The 27,191-nt window shown below is 34.2% G+C and overlaps 1 protein-coding gene across 2 annotated transcripts in view; it reads left to right on the forward strand.

Annotated features, from left to right (window-relative positions):
• LOC142986197 (dipeptidase 1-like) overlaps positions 1 to 27,191 on the forward strand; it is a 253,941-nt gene that overhangs the window by 188,318 nt on the left and 38,432 nt on the right. For both annotated transcript variants that reach the window (XM_076134534.1, XM_076134536.1), the window contains 2 exons: positions 2,458 to 2,614; positions 24,744 to 24,798. In XM_076134534.1, coding sequence (XP_075990649.1) covers positions 2,458 to 2,614; positions 24,744 to 24,798 — 212 coding nt within the window. The remainder of the gene's footprint in view (positions 1 to 2,457; positions 2,615 to 24,743; positions 24,799 to 27,191) is intronic.

Below are 27,191 nucleotides of genomic sequence, written 5' to 3' on the forward strand. Positions count from 1 at the left end.
AATTTCTCGAAAAAGATCTTAGTAAAGAGGTATAAAATATGTTTATATTTTACCGCATATAAAGTCAACTCGATGTTTTTACATCCCACGAGTCACAAGCCACATTCTGTGCACATATCCGAACTTAAAAATTAATTAATATTTGCAAAGACAAGGTATATTCAATAAGAATAGTCTAGCAGAAATTGTAAAAACTCAATCAACGTCTCGTGATTACTAGTCGCCTACACAGCAGACCACAGAAGAAATATTTTTAGTATTTTTAGGGTTCCGTACCTAAATGGGCAAAAAAGGAACCCTATTACTAAGCCTCTGATGTCTGTTCGTCCGTCTGTCCGCCTGTCACCAGGCTGTGTCTCAAAATCCGCAATAGCTAGGAAATTCTGTATTTCCGTTGCCGCTACAACAACAAATACGCAAAATAAAAAAATATTAGGTCCCCATTCAATAAATGTGTTTCTTTCGAATTTTACGATAATGATACGGAACCGACCGGCCCGACTCGCACTTAGCCAGTTTTTTTCTAAAAACTTCATCAATATACGTCCAACCATTAGACCCAAGTTAGACCGAAACCTATTTCACAAAAAGCTCCAATTAACTACATTCTCGAACGTCCAATACCCGCCGGTTAAAACAATACGATTGGTTTTTTTCGTGTTTTTTCATCCATTGTTGAAATTGAAGTACGTTACTTAGGTAGACTGGGCGGTGCAACAAAGTGATGGGATTGAAATGCTCTTTTTCTGTGATTATGTTGTTCGATGGTTTTGCTATTTAGGTATTGAGATGTTAATCTATGTTGATTGATGTATTGATTGAATTGTTTTCTTGCAAAATATGCTTGCTTATCTGTAATACCATTACGTTTGCCTTTTCATTTTAATTAGATTGGCTAAATGGGTTTTATGATTCGTATACATATTATGACATCTACTATGAAATCGGTATTAGGTATGCTTGCTTTATATTATTTTTCTTAATACCTACATTAAGAAAAATCATAAAAACCCATGTTTTGCTAGTGCATTATCAGTGTTTATCTCTACCATGTATCTTGACTAGCCCCCGGTTTCTGAGGCACATTTAGCGGTAGTTTATCTGTTCAATAGCGTTTAAGCTCATATAAGAATGACAGTTTCAATAGATAAACTACCGTTAAATGTGCCTCAGAATCCGGGCATAAGAACACGAAATAGTGCAATTCTAGCAAATACTTAAAATAATGATGTCTATTTGAATTCATAAATCAACCAACAAAAAAATGTTACCAACATTATCAAAGTCACTTGTTTCTGCCTTTCTTTCGTTAACAGAAAGAGACAGAGCTATAGTTTGCGAACAGGCTTTGCCAAATTCCGTGGTACTGCGGTAACGGATCTTTGTGGCATTTAGTGGTTATATACCCGTTTGTTAGGCGAGTATCAAACGGCGGTGAACACTCGCGTGCTATTGTTGCCTCCCTCACTCGATCCATGCTTTGAGTCGTGATATCTCGAGCTGACTAAATGCGTAACATTGTGGGCTTGCTTTTGTTCGTTTTGACAACGTTTGTCGCTGTTTACGATTGATACAGTGATGTGATAGGAATTTGTTTAGGAATTACTGCTCCTGAATTGTGCTACGAATGCATTTTATTGTCAAGCATATTTTCTCATTTGCTAAGAACCTACTTTTCGGCACCTGTGGTTAAGGCATCAAGCTGAAAACATTATTTGATTTGAACGAAAACGTTGATCTACGAACTACTATCGGATAAATAATATGTTTTTTATAGCTACATTCCTTAAAATTACCTAGGTATGTATTAACATACCTGCCTTTCCTCTAAAGACAATTAGTCGTAACACTATCTACAAATAGGAATGCTATTCAAACTGTCTCTCGTGAATGTTTAAACGTCATTGAGAACCACAGCGAGATGAGCTGAATCGCGGACATTCTGCCACAGATGGCTCTCAAATATTCATTTAAATACATCCTTGACTTGTTCAACGTCTAACTGTGGTATGAAAATAAAAGGCTTGCGGTGGGGAGTACAAATTATCTATTTAGTATTTGCATTTTTTGCATCATTTTGAAATTACTTTATTCAGTAAAGTTAATACGTACTATACTTTAAATTAAATTAATAGTTGCAGATGATTATAAACATTGATGACATGATTAACGTTATACAAGAAAGTCCGATATTAAAACGAATAATACAATTTATTAGATGTTTTAATTTTATTCCTTTAGCATATTTTTAATACAGGAACATTGTTTGTAGCGTGCTCCTTAGATAAGTTAATAAGCTATTGAACTATACACGACAAAAAATACCCCTGGTATTTATTATTATACGTTAGGGTGAAAAAAAAGATTTAAAATGTACACACCATTCTTTGTTTGAACGGAGAATCAAACCTTCATAGCCCTATTACATCCCAAAATAACCAAACTATTCTCTTCCAGACATCCTGGAGGCCCACAGCGCGCGTCCTCGCAAGATCGCGTCCCTCATCGGCATCGAGGGCGGTCACTCCATCGCCAACTCGCTCGGCGTGCTCCGCAGCTACTACGTCCTCGGAGTACGATACATGACCCTCACTCACACTTGCAGCACTCCCTGGTAAGTACTGCTTGTGGTGGACTATCAGGACCTAACACTATGCCGTATTATCTTAGTAGAAACAGAAAACGCGTTCATAAGGTATTCAGATACTAGGTTGGAATAGAAAATGGCATGACTGGTATTTTATTTAGTCTTTTGAGCATTGACGCATAGGGGATTGATTAAGAATTTTTCACTATTTACGTCTCAGCAGATAGAAAACAATAATTTCACCATAATTCCAGATAGAAATCAGTTTTATCATAATTCACTTTTAATCAAATAAGGTTTGGTGAAGGCTACCTGACCGATTTCAAAGAGAGATCGGTCACACTTTAATGATACATAATCTTAAAAACAAATGATGGGAAGACAAGAATTAATTATCTTTCATAAGAGTCTATTTATTACAAAAAAAAAGACTCCTGCTCATATATTTAGATGATAAAGTATAAATAGACTTAAAATATACTAAATAGTATTGTAAAACAAACACAGTATACTTAATTTCATGAACTCATTAAACAAAGTTTGCGAAATAGTCAAAGTTACTGAAGTTCGCACCGGTTCGGAATGAGAATTCATTTAAATATTAAGTTTGAATACAAGAAAATAGCTAAAATAGTCAGCAAACAAACTGTAAATTAGCTGACTAAAATACTAATGAGGCCTTTACCAAGAATTTTCTTAAATACTGGTAGCAGAAAGTCTTGAGGTATTGTGTTTTGGAAATAAAAAGATGATATTCTGGACTATGAAGTTTTATTGGTTATAAATAACACTAAACATTATCTCAGCACAATAGTGAGTGAGGCGAGCCATCTTGAATAAAAAAACAAAAAAAAATTCCAAATACAAATCAATTTTATTAACAATGTTACCATCAATAATAACAATTCATATGTCTATTATAATAAAGTAAATATTGCCAACAGGTATACAAAGAAAAATTATAAATATTATGACAAAATAATGACTTCCTAGCCGTCAGTTTCATAGGCGGCCAGTTTCATTTAAACCAGCTGACTGTGTAGGACTTAGTATATAGTGTCCAATTGTATGCACAATACACAAGTACACTCTCTATACCATCACTCTCATAACCCGATGGGACGGTATTCTATGGTATGAATTAAATTATCTATCCAAAAGTATAGTGTTGGGTCTTGATGGTAAATTTGAAGATCAACAGCATCAGCAATTTCTACTACAGCGAAGAAATTATAGCTTGAAATGAAACAAATTCTACGAAATCAAAAATCCTTAAGTCTTGATTTTTCATGTTTTGATCTAGTCACAAAAGTTTACATCTCGAAGATAATAAAGTATTTTATTCATTAGTTATTGGCTCACAAAGTCCTTCCTTTTAAATCTCTAAAATGAACGTCTTTCACAGTACTTTCTTATAAAGCTACGAGAATAAGGACAGTTAGGATTTGTTGCTTAATATTCATTTCTATGGCACAGAAATGCCGATAACGCAGTACCATAGAAATTAGTAACAAGCAACAAATCCTTACAGCCCGTACGGACCGACTCTGACCTTGTAAATACGCTGCATAATAGTCTGACAAAGATGTCCAAATAATCACCTTTATACTTTGTTTAACTTATGCTGTCCCACTGCTGAGCAAGAGTCTCCTCACAGAAGTTAGACCTTGAGTCCACCATTAAACTTACTTATCCTAAAACTCGAAATTAAAAAACAATCCGCGAATAACCGTAAAAATTGTTTCATTTCAGCTGCATTAGCAATTGGTATTACGAAGGAAATCCTATTCAAAATTAAATATTTATTGCTATTCGCAATTTTGTTCCATTCGCTCCTGTTTGTTCATTATTCATTTGTAAGTTCACAATATACAAGTGTTTGCGTGTTATTTGATATTCAAAACAGATGAATTCACACATTCCAGTAGTGAATACAATGTGCATTTTACTAATCTATACTAATATTATAAAGCTGAAGAGTTTGTTTGTTTGAACGCGCTAATCTCGGAAACTACTGGTGGATTTGAAAAAATATTTCAGTGTTACATAGCATATTTATCGAGGAAGGCTATAAGCTATATATCATCACGCTACGACCAATAGGAGCAGAGTACCAGTAAAGAATGTAAAAAAACGGGGAAAATTTTGACCCATTCTCTCTTATGTGACGCAGGCGAAGTTGCGCGAGTCAGCTGGTCGTAGCATATGAAAACCAATATTAAGCTAAGCCTTTAAATACTCTTAGGAATTATGATAGTGTGTAGCTTAACTAAAATAACTGCTCGTGTATGTTCTAATAAAGGCTTAAAAGCGACATAATTTAGACAACAGGCTTACATGGTATTATAAATAGTTCAGTGTGTTAGTGCGCCTAAAGACGGTTAATGCTTTAGATTATTCAGAACTTTTACTTAGGCTTGTTGAGTGAACAAATTCAATATCATATCGTGTAATGTTGTAAGTCAAAATAATCCGAAATGAAGAATATTGCGAGTGTACCTTATTTTGTAAGGAAATATTCTTAGATCGCGATTTGCGGGTAAAGATTTAGGTCAAAAAAATATGAAAAAACTTCGAAAGTACACGTACACATTATTCACGCGCTTTCATATCCACATGACTCGAAGAAAACATACAATTTGTATCTCAAAGCTCGATAAATGTATGGTAACAAAATCAAAAACTTGGTTTACATCATAAATCAGGGATATTCATAAATATTTTATTGGAACAACTTTTCGGCTGCGGAAGTTGAAAAGTAATAAATATTCCCTTTTAATATTGTTAGCGAAGGTCCGAGAGTTTGTTGTATAATCGATGTAATTCCAAAGTTTTCGTTAAGAAAATTATGCCGAAAAATTGGAATTGAATTTGCAAATACGCTACCAAAAGTTATTTTATAATTTGATTTTAAATAAATTATAGAACATTTGGTTTTAGATTGAACGTTTTAGAGCCCTGGCTCACTAGGACGCCATGGTGGCGTCGCTGACTACGTATCTAAGCAGTTAATATTGAAATGTCACATTGCCACACCGTCGTCACGTGAGTTAGGTGACATACATTTCAATGTTAACTTCTTGGATACGAAGCCAGCGTCGTCGCCATGGCGTCCTAGTGAGGCAGGGCTCTTAGGTCTGCTGTATAAGAAAATGTTTTTGTGTTTACGATATTAAAGAAGAAGAATAGATAAAAATAAATAGTATTGTTACGTTTGTGACACAGACAGTCTTTTGGCGATATGCCATTTTCAATTGTAACTTTGAAGCATGTCAGCAGTAAACACAGACTCTAGACAAAATCTAAAGCGCAGTTTAGAAAAAAAGTGGTTAAACTACTGAATGTTTACATTAAATTCAGTTTAATGATTCTGCCTTGTTATTCTAGCCAAGTTTTCGATCATATTGACACTAAATTATTTTGACGTTAGTCATCGGCATTAATATTTCGTTGCCCGTTTCATATTTTCATTTAGTGGAACATTTTTCTTATTAACCTGATGTGCTCACCATTGAGCAAATATGCCTTTCCCTTGGCCCTCCAAACTCATCTGTAATTGGTTGTTTCTGGCTAACCAACGCATCCTGTCCCGTTGAGAGGCTATTTCCTACTACTAACCGCTATTGACAATCAAGTATCTAACGACGAATAATTTCTTCAAAAATTTCAGTGACCCTAGCGTATTTTACAGGAAATATTTTTTCTTCAATTGCACTACAAATCATACAGCATTCATTTAAATTTCGTAATTATCGCCGATAATGTTGACCCCTAGATACAATATCTTAGCCTAACACAAACGTAAATCATAGGTAATACCGATACATTACACTGCACAACAAAATTACAACTTTTGTCTGATGAATGACTTTTATCACGTGATGTTTACTGATTTGATGTCACTGATTCTAAAAATACCCTCATTTTTTTTGTAACAGCTCTTGTTTACGTGTTATAGCTTTCACTTAAAATTTGCTGTTTTATAGTGTTAATTTGCTGATAATTATTTTTTTTTAAGTTTTCTCATTGTAATTTGATATGGCATCGTCAAAACGAAGTTGTGTGAATAATCCGAATCATTTTTGTTTCATTTGCGGAGAATATATATTTAAAGAATACCGTTTAAACGCGACAGCGTTCGTAAAAAAAGCTTACATGAACTACTTTGGTCACCCACTGGATATGAAAAATAAGCCTTGGGTTCCACAAAAGGTATGTAAAATATGCGTTGAGTTTCTACGTTTGTGGACAAATGAGAAAAGAAATAAATTTAGGTACGAAACCGCTATGATCTGGAATGAACCCCAGAACCACTTTGACGACTGTTATTTTTGTTTGGTAAACATAACTGGTATAAACAAAAAAAATCGAGCCAAGTGGGAATATCCTTGCATAAGGTCGGCATATAGACGTGTTTTGAGTCCTAAGGTATCACCTGAACCTCAAGCTGATGCATTATGAGTTTGTTTGGCTTGTTAAAAATTTTTTGGGGAATAAAAAAAGTTCTGACTATCCTCAACACGTCGAACAACTAATGAGTCATTTTCAAGAAGTTGGATGTAACATGAGCATTAAGTTACACTCTCTTCACAACCACCTGGACTATTTTCCCGCCAATCTTGGAGATCTAAGTGAAGAACAGGGCGAGAGATTTCATCAAGATCTTCGTACGATGGAGGAACGCTATCAAGGCTACTGGAACTCACACATGATGGCTGACTATTGTTGGAGCATTCAGAATAGCTCCATGCCTTCAGCTTCAAAAAGAAAATCAAGTAAAAGAAAATTTTTTTCAACTTAAAATCTAAATAAAATAGGATTAACTTTAAATATATAGCGTTTTATTAACAAAGACCCACATGTAATATTTTTTTAACTAGAGCTGATACGAAAATTTCAGTTGAAGATTTGAAATTGTCATAAAAAATTGGACTAATATCATGTAACATAACCCAATCATCAGAAATGCTGTTGTGCAGTGTTATACAACAAGTCCAATATATCATAATATAGGAAGCAGATGTGTTATGGCTCGACGAAGTAATTTCCTGCGGTCAAAATCAATTAACGCTTCTGTATCGGTTTGTTATCTGATTAAGACGTAGTTTGTATCGCTGAGATTGGCTGTGTGTACCTGAGAGAGTATCTGTACCTGAGAATGCATGCACAATTGACAACCGGCTAGATATTGACAAAGTATGGAAACTTCATCAGCGCCCCTAGCGGAGGCGGTAGGAACTATTTTAATTATATTTTATATGTCAAACTCTAATTCGATAGTAATGATCGTAGAAAATCGTACTAATAAACATCGTAACTTTGTGCTCTTTGACAAATATTATTCGTATAAGACAAAACTATTTCACAATTTGTCTTAAGACATTAGCGTCTTCTTTTTGTCCAGGGCCTTTCCCGATTCACCACAGATCGACGCTTTGTCAATAGAGTTTTTAAGGTCCCAGAACTCTGGAAGCCCATGGAAGACCATCCACACATCAAAAGGAGGTTACCAGGGATTTTTTTTAGTGGCAGCACCACATCACCTGGCTTCCCCTCATGAGAAAAAAAGGCCGATGCTTTCTATTACCTTTCTTGAGCACCAATCCGGCGGAGGTCTACCCCCTCTCTGCCGTCAATGTCCTCCGATTTTAGTTTTCCATTCAAGAGCTCGTCCCAATTTACAATCAATCCCTTGTTCCAATCAATACAAAGAGAAACAGTGAATACTATTAATAGTGTTAAGTAAGCTTTGTTTAACATTTCAATAAATATGAATTTATTGTAAGTTCAGAAGCGTTTCGGCCGCAAACCAATTTGGTCAATTATTTTGTGTATTGATGCCTGCGGTGCTCGTGGTACAATAAATGTCCACAAAAACAATATATTATTTTACTTTAACTTAATAGTCTCTTGAGGTTTTTTTATTTATTTTAAAACTGTCCCACTGCAGTACAGGCATTATTGAGGGTATGCAAAGTTCCCAACCCGCACTTGGCCAGCGTGGTGGACTCAAGGTAACCCCTTCCTTTCGTTTCGGAGGAGACCCTTGCCCTGCAGTGTGACAGTAATGGGTTAAAAAAATATTTCTTAAATACAGAAACTTCATTCATAGATAGTTTATAACCAGGATTATCACAGGATGTCTTGAAAATCTTTCCACGCGAAGACGTGGGAAGAAGCCAGTGTAAAATACATTTTCTTTAGTAAACAATTGAGACACACATAACAAGGCTCTAAATCTCAGCATCTTAAGGTATTGTATCACTATAAATTAGCTGGAGTATGTGTCAGGACTTAATGCTATAAATCTCTGTTATAGTTGAGGTAATTCCTTCGCTTTGCAAGCTTTGTTTGACACTAAGCGTATCACATTCGGGTGGGAGTTGTGCTAATATTTGCTTGTACAGTTCTGGGCGGGAAAATATGACAGTTTTTTAATGCAATTCTGCTAATTAAATCCTTGCATGATTCTAATTGTTGGATTAAGTTGATGTTACAAGCAATGAATGTTAATAAAGCAAAAGAATATCGTATCGGTAGATCAAAGCGGGCGTTTCATGAGGTTAATCTACCCCGTCAAATGAGATTTAATTTTACGAATGTATGTAATTCAGAATAATAATTATATATATGTACAACAACTGGCAGTTCTGAGATCACCTTTAAATATTATGTTTATTTAAAAAAGAAAATCGTGAGAATTAAAATTAGTCACGACGGTTAGGGACTGAATTGTGAACGCAATCAAACCAACACAAACAAAAAACCAACTATAAAAAAAAATATTTAAAAAAAATGTTTATGAATCCTCAACCGCTCCACCATTTTCGCTTCTATGCCATGGACGTTCTAATCAAATAGTAGTAAATCTAAATACGTACCGAGATATCAGGTTACCATTCGAAACAGAGGCGGACCTTGGCGGCTGCACTTAATTACGGCTCTCGGGTACACGTCCACTAGCTCCTGTCGGGACGTAACAACTGTCACGGGAGTTAGCCTTCGTTTATTGTGATGAGCGGAGCGGGGAGCGGGTTTTAAAAGTTATTTTTTTTTGTGTTGGATTTAAGACGGTTAGTAAGGTTTATAGTTTTTTTTTGTCCTTTATTCGCTAAATGCTGGTCATTGTTATGTCAAAAACAACAAAAAACATAGACGTTAAACTTGGCGTGCTACGTAAAATTTGAAGAGCACATATTAACTGGATTGTGCATAAAAGAAATTATATCTCTTGGTGCCTTCCTTACAGTGATAATGATTATCTAAAGAACTAACTAAATTATGATCTCTGCCCACATTTGCCATTAATTAAGTCAACGATAATCTCTTTTATTTCATTCAGTGTTCTTCAACTTCTTTACACGCATCTTAAAAATACTTATTAAGCGACTTTAATTTTATATTCGTGTGATTGATAATCAACTTTTCCTAATCTCTATATCCAAGTGCATCACATGTTCTATTCCTCTAATCTTGATATTTATATTAAAAGTGTCATATTAAATCTGTATCGCAACAACAATAGTTGTTGATCGTAATAAAGTGTTCAAAAAGTACCAGTAACGAGTGACAGTTGAGAATAAGACAAGACATTAGTCAGCGCGGTTTTCTCGCGGCGGGCGGCTGACGCGCGCGTTTGTTACCCACCGAGCGCAACAAATGGTAGCTTTGTGGGTGCGAGTATTGTGATGAGCAGAGCGATTAGCGGGGAATAAATTATGTATTTTATTGGCGATTTTTGTAGTAATAAAAAAGGTATTTTGTTGTTATTATTTTGCTGCGGTATAGTTTACGAGAACGTATTATATAGGACCAAAATATCAAATGAAAATTGCAATGGCTTTGTTAATAATATCTTTGATAATGATACTCGGGGCTTTTGAGTTTAAAATATAAGTTTAAGTAGAAGAGTTAGCTGTAAACTATTAATAACTTACACAAATGCATTATAAACACAATTATTACTGATAAAAAAACATTTTTTTAATTAAATGTGACACAGACCACTGAAGACACATAAAAGAAATAGCTTACAGAGCGACTGTAAAAACACGTGCCGATTCCAATTGTGTGTAGAAAAATATCTTAAAAATCTGCTACAATATGTTTTGTCTCGCTCCCTCGTACTACTAAATCACATAAGCCCACGATACCATGTACATTGTACATACACAATACAAACGAGTTCGCATTTGTACGCGCTCGCACTAAATACCCGGCCCGAACATCTGACAAGCCATCCGTCTCGCTCGAAGCCTTCAAGCCGCCTGATAAAGGTAAATGTACGTAAGAACACGCGTTTGTTACAAAATTTCTCAAATGTAGCCTGATTTACTGAATTACTAAATGTAGTTTAAAAATTATATTTAAAGGTTAGTTCGTCCCAGGTTCTAGTCCAACAGCCAGTTTTTTTGTCAAAAGTGACAGCCAAACTATTCGGGTAGAGGAAAATTATAGTCAAATTTGTTTCATCACGAATTTACTGATAGTTTTATGAAGAAACAGATTTGCCTTTACCACACAATGTGTCAGTCAGTGTCATTTAAAATGAATGATATAAACGTTTATCAGAACAATTCCAGGAATTAATAGATTATAATAGTAATGTATACTTTTTATTGTAGTGATTGGAAAATCAAAAAATCTTTAAAACTTGATAGAATAAACATGACATGACTGAAAATAAAGCGAACATAAATAGCTCCGCGTAACAACAAACAACTGTAACATCACGAGTTACGCTCTAATGTGTAGTCACACTAATATTTTAAGCCTCTAATAGTCGTTTGTTCTTGGTTAAATGTTACAATAGCTCTTCCTATTTGAAGCTCGTTGCTCAAACTTTCATATACGCTTGTCACTTGACTTATGTGTGTCATATTTTATACATAACAGTGAAATTACATAACTATGTTACAAAATTATTGAGTGAGTTATTTTCGTGACCTTGTTTTGTTTTTCTTATGACAAATTTCCAGTAGCTCGATTCTCCGCTTCTATCGACTGCCGACAACCGGCCTGTCATCGAGAAATTTTGTATGAAAATCTAATCAGCGCCTCTGACGGGTGTCGTAGGAAATATTTTAGCAGTATATTCTAAATGTCAAAATTTCGGTACTCGACAGTACCGAATGTACAGAGTCGCGCCATTGTAACTGTAACATTAGTATGTGATGGGGTCAGATTTATAAATCATATTCTTATCATATTATTATGATTTATAATGACCAGCGGTGAACCTAGTATCAAGGCCTTTCCGAATGTCCAATGGCTTATTGGGAAATTTGAGTTTAGCTAACCAACTTCGAAGGAACCTTTATACACTACAAGTATAAGAACTACTTACTTTTACACTATAAGTATAAAAAAGCAATGGCAAGATATAAGTTTCAAATTTGAATTGAAACAAATTTATGCACGTAACTATACAACGAAGAGGAAAATAGGCTGAAAAATTCAATTTCACCCAACAATAGAAAGGTCCACAATTAAAAAAATATCTCCCTCGGAAACGAAACAAATTCGTTTTAAGTTCGCTAAGTAAATACCATTTTCTCAGAAGGTCTTTGCTAAAGAAAAAATGTTTTAATAAACTACGTTTTTGGGTAAAATATTGGAGTGAATGATAAAGTCATGAGATGTGACGTTCGTTCATTCATTATAATTTTCTTTGACACTTGGTGACGAAGGAAATTTTAATAAGCTTGCTAAAGCTCTGGATGTAAGGCTCTATGTGATCTGGTATGAAAAAAGGTATAAGGATTTTTGAAAGTAGCTAAATTTATGCCTCGTGCACGTTGATTTAGTGCCTAACTATGTAAATCTTAACCTTGTTTGTTGCATTGCATGAAGAAACGATCTTATTTTTGAAATTGAAATTCGAATAATAAATTATAGTCTAAAAAAGTCTTTAATCTATCTTATGACTACACTCATGACTTATTCTTTTTAACTTCATTATATCACTCCAAAAGTTAGCAATGTTATCACTACCACGCAACTATATTACATTACCCGGAAACCGAACCCAACACAACCTTACACACCACTCTCACACACGGTAGAACAAAAAAAAATGCCGGTCACTACCATAGGATGAAAACCTAAGCTTAAAGCCGTGTTAACTGTCAATCAATGGCATTATCCCCCCTCCCCCTGTCCCCTGACACCCCCCATCTTCACTATCCTAAAGAATTATCCTTTTTACAACGATATCCTTTTATCCCTCGTTAATTTGAACACAGGGTGCAACCCTCCGGCCATTGTCGTTATATGTGAATTTATTTACATCAGGGATAAAAAGATTTTTGTATTTTATTTAAAAAAGTATTTTATTTATTCTGTTTTGAATTTAAAAATACTCAACAGCATCACGATTACGACTGATTTTCCCAAAGGTGTTTGAAATCAATCACTTTTTTCCATTTACCAAGTTAGTTGTATATAATAGGAGGTGAGCATATTAATATACCGGGCAAGCTCCTAGACACCAGTCCACTTGAGAATGAGAAGTATTTTACCGACTTGGTAATCAAATGCGAAATGATTTTTATCTTGAAGGTCATTGCTGAAAAATATGATTCAGATGTAATGAAAGCATTCATGCGTGTGTTAATAAGATAGTTTTTGTAATGGCCTAGGTTAAGTTTTCTATTACTTCTCAATGTAATTGTATTTTGTATGGACAAGGTCTGAAATAAATATTTATTATTATTATTTATTAATATAAACGTGTGTCATTCTGCTTTTTACATTTTCAAGATATTAAACTACGCTGGTATAGCAAAAAATCTATAGACATAGTCGACGTCCCGAAGATCAAAAGTTGCGTCAGTCAATTTTCAAAAATTTACATTTAAAACAGCGAGAGGCCTTTGCTCAGCAGTGGTACACAAAAACAAGCTAGATAAAAAATCATTTGAAAACACCCTAAAAACATTTTTTTGCCCTATTACATATACGCAGAGTCAGCTCCTGTTTGAACTTCTAAAACTTATTGAGAATAACATGTTTGTACCAAACAAACAAAGTAACAAGCATTTTATTCTACGAAATCAGTATCAGACTGTGAAGACAAACTATTATTGCAAACTTGAAGAAAACAATTAAAACTTCAAACTCTTGAAATAAAAGCAGTGTTGATATAATTCTCAGACGATGCACTTTGGAAAATATTGTTGCAGAATAAGAAGCCATTTTGTCTACTAGCTGACTTACTTCTTCTGTTTTATTCCAACAATTATTTTTAAACTGAATCTTGTGTCGCGGTTGCTAGTGTATTCGACTGCTCACCACGATATCCTTGGTTCGATTCCCGGTTCGGACAAACCTATTGGTCTTTATCTTATATATTGTATTAGATTATTATCAGTAGTCCGGAATTTGAAAACGTGCCCCCTTTATGGCAATAGGCTCGCCAAACATGGGACTAACATTGATAATCTCAAAAGGAATATTTCATACATCTTTGCCTACACCTTCGGGTATAACAGGCCTAAACCTTCCCTCATTTGGAAAAAGACTTTTCCAGCAGTGGGACAGTAAAAAAACTATTAGTATCAATGCTAAACGTTCTCAATACTGGAAAACCAAATTTCCTCTTCCATTTCCCAGTCGACATAATTCCCTTATATTATTATATACATTTCGATATTCTCGTTTAAACTGTACATTTAGTTTGAACGCGTGTGACACTCGTTATTGGCTCCAATGTCTGACAGTTAGGACAGGCGACGCCGGCTGCAAAAATAGTTGAAATACTTATACTATTATGTACTGTCGCGAGACGAAATATGTGTACAAACTACACTGTTACATTTTCAATCGTAATTCTTGGGAGAAAATATATCAATTTAATTAATATACAAAAAGTATTACGTAATATATCATTGTATATAAATAATTAAATATATATGTTACTGTCAAAGCCCGAATAGTGGTAAATCCTAAGATTTTCCGGTAAAACCTAAGATTTACCAACTCTCAATGGTAAAAGTCCGAACAAGCCAGAGTTTAAAAACTATTTAACGAAATATAAAAAAATCCTCCTTTATAACTATGTTTATAACTATTTCACGGTATAATTATATACTGTGACATAGTTATAAAGAAGGAGTTTTGGGCAAAGCGACATGGGTAGGTTAGGTTAGAAGCCACCATAGCCTTCGTGGTTATTTTTTTTTAACCACACAGAAGGAGGAGCCCCGCGAAGCGGGGCTCCGGCGACGTCTCGATATCATCAAGTGAATATAGGTAAAAGTTCGAAATAAAATAATTGTTCGGACTTTTACCATTGCGAGTTGGTAAATCTTAGGTTATACCGAAAATCTTAGGATTTACCACCGTTCGGGCTTTTACAGTAACATATATATTTTATACAAATAATTAAGCCTTTTTCTTTAGGGGTAGACAGAGACCAAAGAAAAAAATATTTTCATTTATAATATTTATTAAACAAATAATGATTACAAATTAAATTAGATATTATCGCTATCTTATGGAAATATACATATATTATAAGAGTTAATTATTGCTCTTATCAGAGAAAAATACTCAGTAATTGTTATTACTCTGCAGGCAATAAAAGAGAGTTATTTTAGTACTTTTATTAATAAAAATATGGTTGAATATGTATTTTTGCTTTTCACTGTACATTTCGTGAGATGTGCTCACGTTGTCACTTTCCACTACGTTTTGTACATGTTAGTCATTTTATTATAGCTTTTGAAAGCTTTAAAATATGTAAAGTAGTTGAATGTTGGCGGTGAGCAAAAGATTGTATTTTACCAAGTGAAATACCTACATAGTTCGCAGTTCAGATAAGGTTTTATTATTTTTCTCTTTCTCTCTTTCTCTCTCGCTCTCTCTCTTTCTCTTTCTCTCTCGCGTCACGTTGTAGCCAAATACCTAAAGTTATTATGCATAAAACAATGAGTATTTATAAAATCATTAGTCCTGTACTCAATTCAGAGCTAATCAGATTCCCAAAGGCGGCTGTTGTAATCTACGTCAGTTAATTAGTTTAGTGGAAGCAAGTGGCATTTAATAGCGGTGACCTAACGCGGCTCGCACTTTGCTAACTAGATCAAGTGGATTAGTTTTATTAGTGCTATGTACATTTAAACTGCTTTTGTAGTGTATCGGATGGTCATGAGGTCTAAGGTTCTATTCTCAAGTCGAGCAAATGTTGGTATATTTTCATTTATGTTATAGAATATTTCTTAATACGTAGCTCGGAGTTCAGTAACGTGCCCGGTGTCTAGTAATAGGTTTCGTTTCCTATTGCATGGGACTAATATTGGAATTGACGTAACATGAGTGTGTTTTATGTAGCCTTCGGCTATAAATAATATAAATTATCTGTAAAATTAAAATAAAGTGAAATAACATTTTGCCGCGGCATTATGTTTGTACGTATGAATAGTCTAAAGTAGTGTGGATGCTAATTGGAATTTATAAAATACATTGTAATAAACAATTAAGCAAAGGTACAATGAGTAGGGCTGATTACAAAAGTGTAATTTAATTTTTTTTATTGCCCCAAATTCTTTTTCTTTTTCAGAAGATACATAATATTCTTATTCCGCCCTTAAGTAAACACGAACATTTAAAATAACACAACGATCATCAGTCACAAACGATCATCTCCCTGTTTGAACGACACCTCATTTGCGTTCGTGCAATAAATGGTGTTTCCTAAACAAAATGTATTGTGTCGCGAATAGTACATTAACGGATGATGGCAAAGACTGGGGGGTCGTGGATTTGAATCAAGGCTTAAAACATTTTTAGAAGACGGGAATTTTGGAGACTCGTAATGTTATTTATTTTTTGAGAGAGTTATTGTAGATTGTGTTTTAATATTTTTTATTTAGTTCTTTGGAGTTTTAGCAAGTAGAGAAGGTACGAAAATTCTTACGTTTTGCTCCTTTCAAAGCGTTAGTATGGTACACGATGACGATTAAAGCCTGATCGTAGCGCATTAGTAAAAAACTACATATCACTTTGTTATGTTCCATTTACACGAATTACTCATTGGCATCCCAAATTCATCTTTAAGAATGAAATAGAGACTGTACTATAAGAAATATAATTTTTAATTATTTACAGTATATAATATTTACAATAATATTTGACTATAAGCTGACCACGCGACTCAAATATTGGTTACTTTTTGAATTTATCGCAAAACATACAGACGACGGGCTTTATACGAATACTTTATAGTATGTCTGTATGTTTGTATGTATGTATTGTACACAGAACTGCAATTACCATGATCCCAGCTTGTGTACAAGTTGCTTACACGACTATTGAGTTATGCCCTCTCCGGCAGCTAACGAACATGGCCGCCTATTAATATGTTTAGTCGGTGTGTATGTTTGTATGTTGACATCCCGATTGGGAAATAGTGAAGGATTATTTCGGTTGTGACCTTTATTTGTTGATACTATTGTTTGTATCAACTTTGGCATTAAGAGTATTATGATATGTCTTTTTGTAATCGTTTGCTAGACATTTAAAATTACTTAAATTATGTTTAGATTAATTCTGGTAACTACACAAATTACTTAAGTAAATCATGTGCGTATATGAATTGAAGATTATTTCGTACGTTCATTATAAATCTATATATTAGTGTCAGTCAATAAAGTAAGTAGTAAGCAATTTTTGACAATTGCTATATGCATGGATTTTTATATTTACAGTGGCGTAACATTCAAGCTATTATTTACTGGACAAACTATATTCATTCATAAAGCATATAACAGTATATAAAATCCTTCTATGTATGAACACTAACCAAAGTCTTTTTATAAAAGCCTTTTTAAAAAAAAGTGTTCCACTCATTTACATATTACAAGCTTCATGTATACAAAATGTTATAAAAATTATACAAAACAAATAAGCTCCGTTTCATGAACATGAAGTGTCAACTTGTTACATAATATTATACTTTTAAATGACTAAACGAAATAATATGTGCTGCTTTTTTATATATTATATGATAGTTTCTGTACACGAGTAATTTGGAAATAATTAAATCTGTTTTTTTTTTGTTTTGATGCTACTATACCATACTCTATCGTTCATCGATCTATTTTAGCTTGTATATACTCCATCTTTCATTCAATTTCTTGAGTAATCCACAATCGACTAGCTCTCGACATTTTTTATGTTTAGCTAATCAGTACTCCTAGCGTATTTTGCAAAAACAATATTTTTTTAAGGTTGTCAATTGTCAAGCGTAAGCACGTCGATAGAGTTTAGTTATAATAATCGATAACTACCACTGTTAAACTCGTTCCTGTAAAATAAATTATATGAAAAATCAGCCAAGGCCCCCAATGTCTTCCACAAAACTTTGTTTTTTCAAGTAACTGGTTCCAAATATTATTAATATTTTTCTAAAATTGTTATCCACTGACACTTGTTTCCCTAAAGATTTCTTAACACAATCAACAATTGTATTATAATCTGATCGCAGCGTATTACATAAGAACAATTTTTGAGTAACTAAGTCAAACGCTCGCTATTTGATGGTATAAAGTCTAGGACATCTCGCTCGACCTGCCGCCAAACTTCATAAAGTGATCGACCCATCTTGCCATACGTCTTCAATACAATTTTAACTCAATTACACTAAAAGCACGCTTCATACAGACACAAGCAATCAGATACTCATTCACAACCTATTACTTATTAGTTGCCAACGTGTTGCAAACTTCAGTCCACCACGCGAAAGTTTGTAAAACTTCGATATACACTGCACGTTTGATTGAGTTCAGTGGCGTATTTAATGAGAAACCGGCAATGTATGCGGTGCACATCCAATCGATTTACAATGCGGTGAGGTTTGAGGTACGATGAATCTGTTTCGAAATACTATTTTGTTTTTTCGTTATGTATGATCATGTTTGTTTATCTTGCGAGAAGTATACAAGGCTGAAATCGTCTATTAATTTTCATTTAAGGATCTGTTGATTCGCTAAATTAATGTCTAGTTAGCTAATTATTGAGTATTGTATTATTTATCTTTTCCGCAAATACAATCCCTTTTTAATTATCTCTAAGTATACTTAGACAGCATTATAATTACCATTTACTAATCCATGTAAAAAGCCTCAAAATCCCCTCTTTACAAACAATCATATTTTTTTTATAATTCTCATTTTGGGCACCACTAGCAATCAATAATTAGGGTCATAGTAACACATTCAATTTAAAATAACGCTCAAAAACTATATAAACTACTATATATATATCTGTATACTATATAAATCAAATACTATAATTTGTTCTTAAACACTAATATTCTCTCCACAAAAAATAACATTATCTTTTCCTCTAACACGTTTATTTCTCATTAAAACCAGCAACAACAAAGCCAAACTTCATTAAAATGCAAGTGATTGTTTTGTACCAAACTTGAGGAACAGCATTATCTAATAAGAATTAAGGATAAAGAATAAAGCGAAGTGCATTCATTAAAACTTATTAACGAGCTCCATGGCTAGTTGCGAGCAGGGATGGTGGATGTAACCGAAACTATCGGATAACTGAAATAAAATAGTATACAAAAACGTTGCAATAGTTTCGGATAACTTTTCATAAGGGACAGAGTCTAAATATTATGCCTGTAATTTGGAATATACTAATTTTGAAATGGTATTAGATATTAGCTTGCACTGCTTTTAAGTATATATTTTTTATATCCGGATATCATTAATTTATCCGAAACTAACGGATCATTCGAAATAATTTTAATATCCATAACCAATTTTAAGGAAATTGGAGAAATTTTAAACTTTGTCATTAGTGGGGCACCCAAACAGCCTAAGAAAAAAAACCGTGATGGAAGTAATTTTATAATTTATCTATATCCGAAACTTCATAGCCATGACATCCCTATTGGAGAGTTTTAAACTAAATAATTATGATCGGTAACGAAGCTGGTATTGTTGGTACACAGAGTTGAGAGATAATGTACCAAGAGCCTGTTTCACAGCATATGGATATTAGACAGACAAAATTGAGAAATGCTTGTAAATTATAGCGCGTTAACAAATGCGTTAAGCTACCTTAGTGCACACGTTACATGGATGGGTGACCGCACGCTAGTATTGTAATTTATTAACTACCCATCTTGTATAATGACTGCGGCAAAGGTTGCTTAACCCACTAATCTTACCTACCGGTGAGCGCAACTGCGTGAGCCTTATATGTATATCAGCAAATATATAATACTGATACATACTTATCCAGAAGTGACAAGGTCATTAACCTTTATCCGGTAGAACATCTTTTCTTCCCACTTTCGCGTCCATACAGCAGTACGTAAAACAAAACTTGGTCCGTGAAATGCACAAAGTTTGAGTTAAAGCAATAATTTTGATTAAACTCGCTCGAGTAGGTTCAACTTTACCACAAGAACCTTGTCACTCTGAAGGAAAAACAACACAACTCAGAACTTTTTGAATTCATCATACTTATGGGATTCTGTTTGGTTTCTTTCGTATTCTTTGTTTATTGTAAACCTACAGAAAAAGTTGCTCAAGATGCCAGAACAATGTGAACTTATCCATTCTTTTATTTGCTTTTTAGAACACAATACTCTGTATAAAAAATAATCTTGACTTTCAGAGAGAAACATATAAGCAATGGCTACAAATTAGACCCAAAAACAATTTTCTAGAGATCTATTTATTAAATTTTCGTTGTAGGAATCTAACCTAAGGTTTTGTGTGCATCAGTAACTGCGTAGTAACGACTTTAATCTCTATAAATTTGTGTTATCTCTAGTAGTCAACTACTGAAACGAATCACATTTCTTTCTCAGCACAAAAATTCTTAGCTCTAAATACTTTTCAGGCTTTCTATCTTCGGTCTGAACCTGTTATGTGTAGCTTAACCCAAGCCATTATTTCTCGATGGATGCATCTGGCTATAAGCGTTCGAAAGCACAAAGTCATCTTTTCGAATTTTCCCAGTTATTTTCATTTTTCCTTTCACGGTAGGTCATTATAATTCCCATCACATTGTCGAATAGGTTCTTTTGTGAGGTTCTGCCTCAAGCCAGGGCTCGGCTGAAAGGGCTTTTACAATGGAAAAATATTAATAAAGTCTTTAAAATGCTGCTCGAGTAGCAAGTCAATTGGGTGTTGTGTGGATCGATTTTAGAGGATACAGTTATGTTGGTATAAGCAAGCTGACTATCTTTCAAGCATTATGCAACTTAGGCAACAGAATTTCTTCCAATTTATTGTTTGGTGTAACTCGATGGAATTTATGAAACAATACTAATGGTATTCACTGATCCCAGTAGTAGTGTAACACAGTTCTTGCAATTCCAACACGAGACAATGGATTATAATTCGCAAAAAGTAATTTTTTGTTATGTATATTTGTAATCGTCGGTTTCCAGAAATAATTCGTTTGCTATAAGATTTTTTTCATCAACATTCAAACTCAAATATACTTAGATTATCATTTGTAGGGGACTATCTCCGAATCTACCGAACCGATTTCAAAAATTCTTACACCAATAAAAAGCTACATTATTCTTCAACAAGGTCGTATACAATTTAACCTCAAAATCACAAAACCCTAGAAAAACTTAATACCCAAACGAAAACAAACACAAACAGAATAGTCGCGAAATAGTTTGAAACCGCACAGTTATCTCGCTGAGTGCAGCGATCATAACTTGAGCGTAGTTATACGTTGTATTCAAACTATTTGGTGTAGTTGAGTTGTCTCTCGTCTAATGTACTTCGCCAAACAACTGAGACACGCGATCACTCAGTGCATTGTGTTTGTAGACCGAGGTAAGGGTGAATTTTGAATTCATAGTTAGGTAGATAGCACAAGTGCAATAATAGCCGAGTGGTATAAGTTGATACCTCCCACACAAGTGGTCGCAGGTACGAACCCGAAGCAATACACCAATGACTTTTCGAAGTTATGTGTGTATTTTATGAGATTATTAGCACATGCTCTAACTCTAATGATGAAGGAAAACATCTTGAGGAAATCTTGCATGCCTAAAATTTGTTTAATAAACTTATTGAGGGCATGCAAAGTCCCCAACTGGCATTTGACCAACGTGGTGGACTCAAGGCATAACCCCTCCTTCATTACGGGAGGGGACCCTTGCCCAGGAGTGGGACATTGATGATTGAGGTAAAGACGAATGATAAATTGAATTAAATTTGATAGTAAGACAGCACAGATTAGTATCACGTATCTAAGTTGACAACAATTATAATGCTGTACAATGTACATTGCTTACTCCCTTAGATTATAGTGATTAACACATAACGTCAAAGCAGCAATGTACCTACTGAATAGTGACCATCAATTTGACGTACACTCGTGAGATACGTGATACGCTGCTATGATTTAACAAAAACGACTTCATTTATTGCTGAGCATCGAAGATAAATTTTGACATCGAAATCATTAAAATATACTATAGTTAATTAATGTAATCAACTAAAATCAATTTTGACAAATTATATAGGTACCGACAATCGAAATTATAATTTAACATTGTAGAAATACGATTAAACTATGAGCTCTATAATTTTACCTGAAGAAATGCGAAGAAGAAAATTCTCACGGATCCTTTCAGAAGAGGACGTATAATATCTACATGTTTGTGTTTGTAAATTACATCCAGACACGCGATAATTTTTATAGACGTCTCGACCAGCATACAATAGACATTATTTCAAGTAATATAAAAGCAAAAAATTGTGAGGATGGACAGTTTTTTATTAAACAGATTTAGATTAATTATAAATTATTTATAGCGACATCAAACATGTATATAGACAAGGTAAAATTAGTAACATATATCTTGCAAAATAGAGCAATTGGAAAAACAAACTATACGAAACAAAGTATCATCGCAGAGGAGCTCAAACACCTAAAATGACTAGCAAATATGCAAATATGAACTCACACAAATACACACACACACACACACACACACACACAGAGAGAGAGAGACACACAAACACAAACAACACACACACACACACACACACACTCACACACATACACATAACTATATCACATGCAATATCACACACTCACCTGCGCAAGCACACAAACAAACAGTAAAGCGTGATCCACTCTACTTTACCAAAACTGTTGCACAAACTCATTAATCATTTGGCGAGTGTTCGGATCCAATCCACGTCCATCGCCTGGCGCTATTTGCCGGTCCGCAATCACCACCGGTGTTAGCGCGCAATGTAATCAAAATTTCATTCGATGTCCTGTTAATTGGAAACTGGGAGGCGGTAATGAAGTCCACCTAAGCACGAAATGAATTGTCCTGAAACCTTTGTTTGGTGACTAACAAGAATGTACTTTTCATTTAGAATACAATTCAGAACAGAGATTTCTTTAAAAAAATATTTATACATTGTATTAAGAAAAATACGTATGTACCGTACCACGCATACTTTCATTCTTATTTTATCTACAAGTACTGGACAAAAGCAGAATATTATCGTATCGTATCTTCCTTTTTTATTTTATTTACAACACCATAAGACTCTTTTATACCCTGAAGTTGAAAAAGACGTGTATGGAACACACCCACGTTTCACCTTTAACATTGTTGGCCTTATATTATACCGACCACGTTACCAAACTCCTTACTACTTCTATACTTACTATTATAGTTGAGAAAATTGTAACAGTTTTGGAAAGCCCATTATTACTTTTTCGGATCCAGGTATCGAATCATAGAAGCCTTTAACATTCTCGTACACATTTCATAGAGACTTCATAACAAATCACAAACCTTAACTATCGATGCAACAAGTGACCGTACTCTTTATAACAAACGTTCAACTATATTCATTAAAAACCTGCCTATAGAATTTGTGAGTCATCGGCCAGTCGTAACCGTAAACGATGCATGTATTGCACCTATATTTTTGCAATAAAGTCGCGTTTTGTACGAATTATAACGCATTTCAAGCTAGAATACTGCTCTAAATTATTATTTGTTTTATTTTTAAGTGCCCGATTTTTAATACTCAGTATTATACAGTAAAAACGTTTAACATTTAAATTACTTGAAATTTAGTTCTTGCAGAAAACGCTAGGGGCGCTGATCTGTTTGTCATACAAAATTTAATGCCTGATACTTAGGTATATTTACATGAAATGGTAGTTTTCGTGGAATACGTTAGGAGCGCTCATTTGTTTTTAAATTGTATTTGTCAACAACTAGGTACTATAATAATTGTGAATTGTCTGTAATTGTACCAAATTTTCCCCATCGGTAAATTTTGATTACGTAACACTTGTAGTAATGTTACGTGCATTATAAAGTTTGGATGAAAATAACTTGACATTTCTATATATTAAGACGTATTTTACAAACATACAAATGTTTATGTCGGACTGTTAAAACAAAAAATCTAGACGAACGTCAGCCAAATAGGTCATTTGACCAATGAGTACAGTCAACAGCAACAAATACCAAACACATTTTTATCCTCGAATCTGCGACTAAAAATACTAACGCTTAAGTATATTACAGAAACAAAAGTGTGAATTTATCTGTTTTCATAATAATAAATAAATGTAAAATAATCATTTTAAAATTTTCAATCCATTTCCATACATTAATTATCTTTTGCAGTTACGAGTTAAGAAATGAGCACACTGACATATTTTCTTAATCTTGTTCTATTTTAATTGTTATTAACTCTATGAAGCTATATGAAGACCGGCCGTTGTAAACTCTTAATAATCAAACATAAGAACCACATTTCGTAATATCCTCAATGCTATATCATTATTGATAACAACCTGTCACACTGCAGAGCAAACGGCTCTCTTCCCTTATTGCATCTAACTCCACTTAAAGCTATTTAAGACCAATTTTTTTACGAGAATCAAACTCATCTAACCATCTTTTTCCAGACCTACCAAACATTGATAGTAAAGTTAAGTTACTATTTAAATCATATATTTCAGTGTACACACATGTTTACTCGTAACTGTACTAAACCAAAAAGCCTACTCCCAATATTTTCCATTTGCCAAAGCACTGCGAAATAACAATGGCGAACGCATGTATCTTTTCTTCCTTATATTTTCTTTGTGCGTCATTTATAACTGTTTTCAGGGCCGATTCAGCGAACGAACCGCCAGCCACTAACGGACTAACCGAATTCGGAGAGGTAAGCGAAATTAAACCTTATTGATTATGTGTTAAGAGCTATGCGATTGATGTTAGAAATTTGGAAGATAGACTTGTGGTGTACCTATTTTGGACATGGAGAATAAGGATTCTAAATTAGTATTAATTTTTCGTTTATATTTTTTACTCTAGGCTTTATAGGTAGACTTTCAGGCTTGGGTCTATTGAAGTAAAAAAACTACTTAAAAGAATAGTATACATTTCAAATACTATTTTTATCATCTAGGATCCGATTCCTAATAAGTTCTGCCTTTGTTAACACGTCAATTATTAGATGAGGTCGTTACTCTAACACAATGACATAATGTAGATGTTTAAACATACACCAAAATACATGTAGACGTTCATTCATTGGCCAGTAATCATTTATTGCAGATAATTAAAGTGGCGTCATGGAAGTCGTATGATCAAAAATATTTCGGCCATTTCTTAGTTCAAGAATGATATAAGAAAAAAATATCAATATTTAATACTTCCTTCTTCGCCACCCCTTACCATCAATCTTTCAATATTTACCCTCAAAAGGGGGAATAATAGGGGGGAATACAAAATAATGAATATAAAATAAATGATTACTGCCGACACCTGTTCTCGGGAGACAATGACTGATGGTACAATGATGTATAACGTCTGACAGCCACGGAATACAAGCATGAACAGCAAATAACAAAAATATGTACAAGAAAATAACAGTACAATGCTTAGTAAGTTCAAATATATATAAAACTATAGTAAAACTAATTTCTTGGTTGTGATACTACCGGATTTGAAGATTTTTAGACATCTTTTAACATAAGCAAAAGAAATAGGTCTCAAATATTTAATATCTACCGGGTAAATAAGGTAACAAATATAATTAATCTACTGTTTTACGGTTAAAATAACCGATGCTTGTTTGATTATTAAACAACAGCGGTAAAAAGATTCGAAATAGTTATTTATAGATCAGTGCCTCGATTCTCTACTACTATAGACTACCGACAACCGAACTGTCATCGAGTAATTTTGTATGAAAGTCCGATCAGCGCCTCTGGCGGGTGTCGTAGGAAACATTTTGGCAGTACATTCTAAATGTCAAATGTCGATAGCTAGCCGGTTGTCGGTACTCGATAGTTGTACAGAATCGAGGTACTGATCTCTAACTTCACCAATCAGTTCTCGGTCGCAACTCCGTCGGCGTGAAAAGACTTCACGGGTTAATATATCTTATGTGTCAATTCTGGTTATAAACCGTACTTAATTTCATCCAAAATCGTTGAATAGCTTATTTTTCTTTGCGTAAAATAGTAACAAAGATACTTAGTATTTACATGTGTTAGTTATTCAAGCAAAATTTTGTGAATATTTTTGGGATTGATCGGATATCTGCTGCCCCTAAAATTATGCCTCTAGGTGGTTAAATCTATACTAATATTATAAAGCTGAAGAGTTTGTTTGTTTGTTTGTTTGTTTGTTTGTTTGAACGCGCTAATCTCAGGAACTACTGGTCCGATTTGAAAAATTCTTTGAGTGTTAGATAGTCCATTTATCGAGGAAGGTTATAGGCTATTATATATATATCATCACGCTACTACCAATAGGAGCAGAGTACGGGTGAAAAATGTTACGAAAACGGGGACAATTTTGACCCATTCTCTCTTATGTGACGCAAGCGAAGTTGCGCGGGTCAGCTAGTCTAGAATACAATCGGAAATTACTAATACAGCTTGTATCTCTGTATGTCTTTGTTGCCAATCAGTGGCTAGGCTAATAATTCCCCTGTCTAACTATTGTACCATTGTATCGGCTTACGGTTTACGGTCTATTGACGCAAACGGCTTTGCAAGTAACCTGTGGGTCACTGACACCGGTGTGGCGGCTTAAGTTATTGAAGTCAAGCTGTCTATTGAACAGGCCTATTGAAACTTACAGTAGATAAGGCTTGTGTGAAATTAGGCGCCTCGAGATCAAGTATTCAGCTTTCAGCGCCGTTCTTTCCATCACCTACGGTTTCAGCGCCGTATTTCCTATAACATTGAGTCCTGAAAGAGGAATAATAAGTTAAGAAAAAAAATGGGCTCGTTTTTCAAGTAAAGAAAAATACCTATTTATATGATTCTCTGATTCTGTTGACATTAAAACAAAAAGACCAATCTGTAGAGTTTTCAAAACTAAATTTGTAGACGACTATGGACTAACGGAAATATCATGATTAAACCTTGCGTGACTGTTAGTTGAAAGATGAAAAATCCCTAGACTGCACTTGGCCAGCGTGATGGACTCAGTGCCTAACCCTTCCCTCATTTTGAATGCGTGACGGACTCAGAAATAATCTGTCCCAAATTCTGAAGTTAGCTACGTTTCCAGTAACTGTAGTGATACAGTAATATTTTT

The sequence above is a fragment of the Anticarsia gemmatalis genome, chromosome Z (assembly GCF_050436995.1).
Source record: "Anticarsia gemmatalis isolate Benzon Research Colony breed Stoneville strain chromosome Z, ilAntGemm2 primary, whole genome shotgun sequence".
Lineage (NCBI taxonomy): Eukaryota > Metazoa > Arthropoda > Insecta > Lepidoptera > Erebidae > Anticarsia > Anticarsia gemmatalis.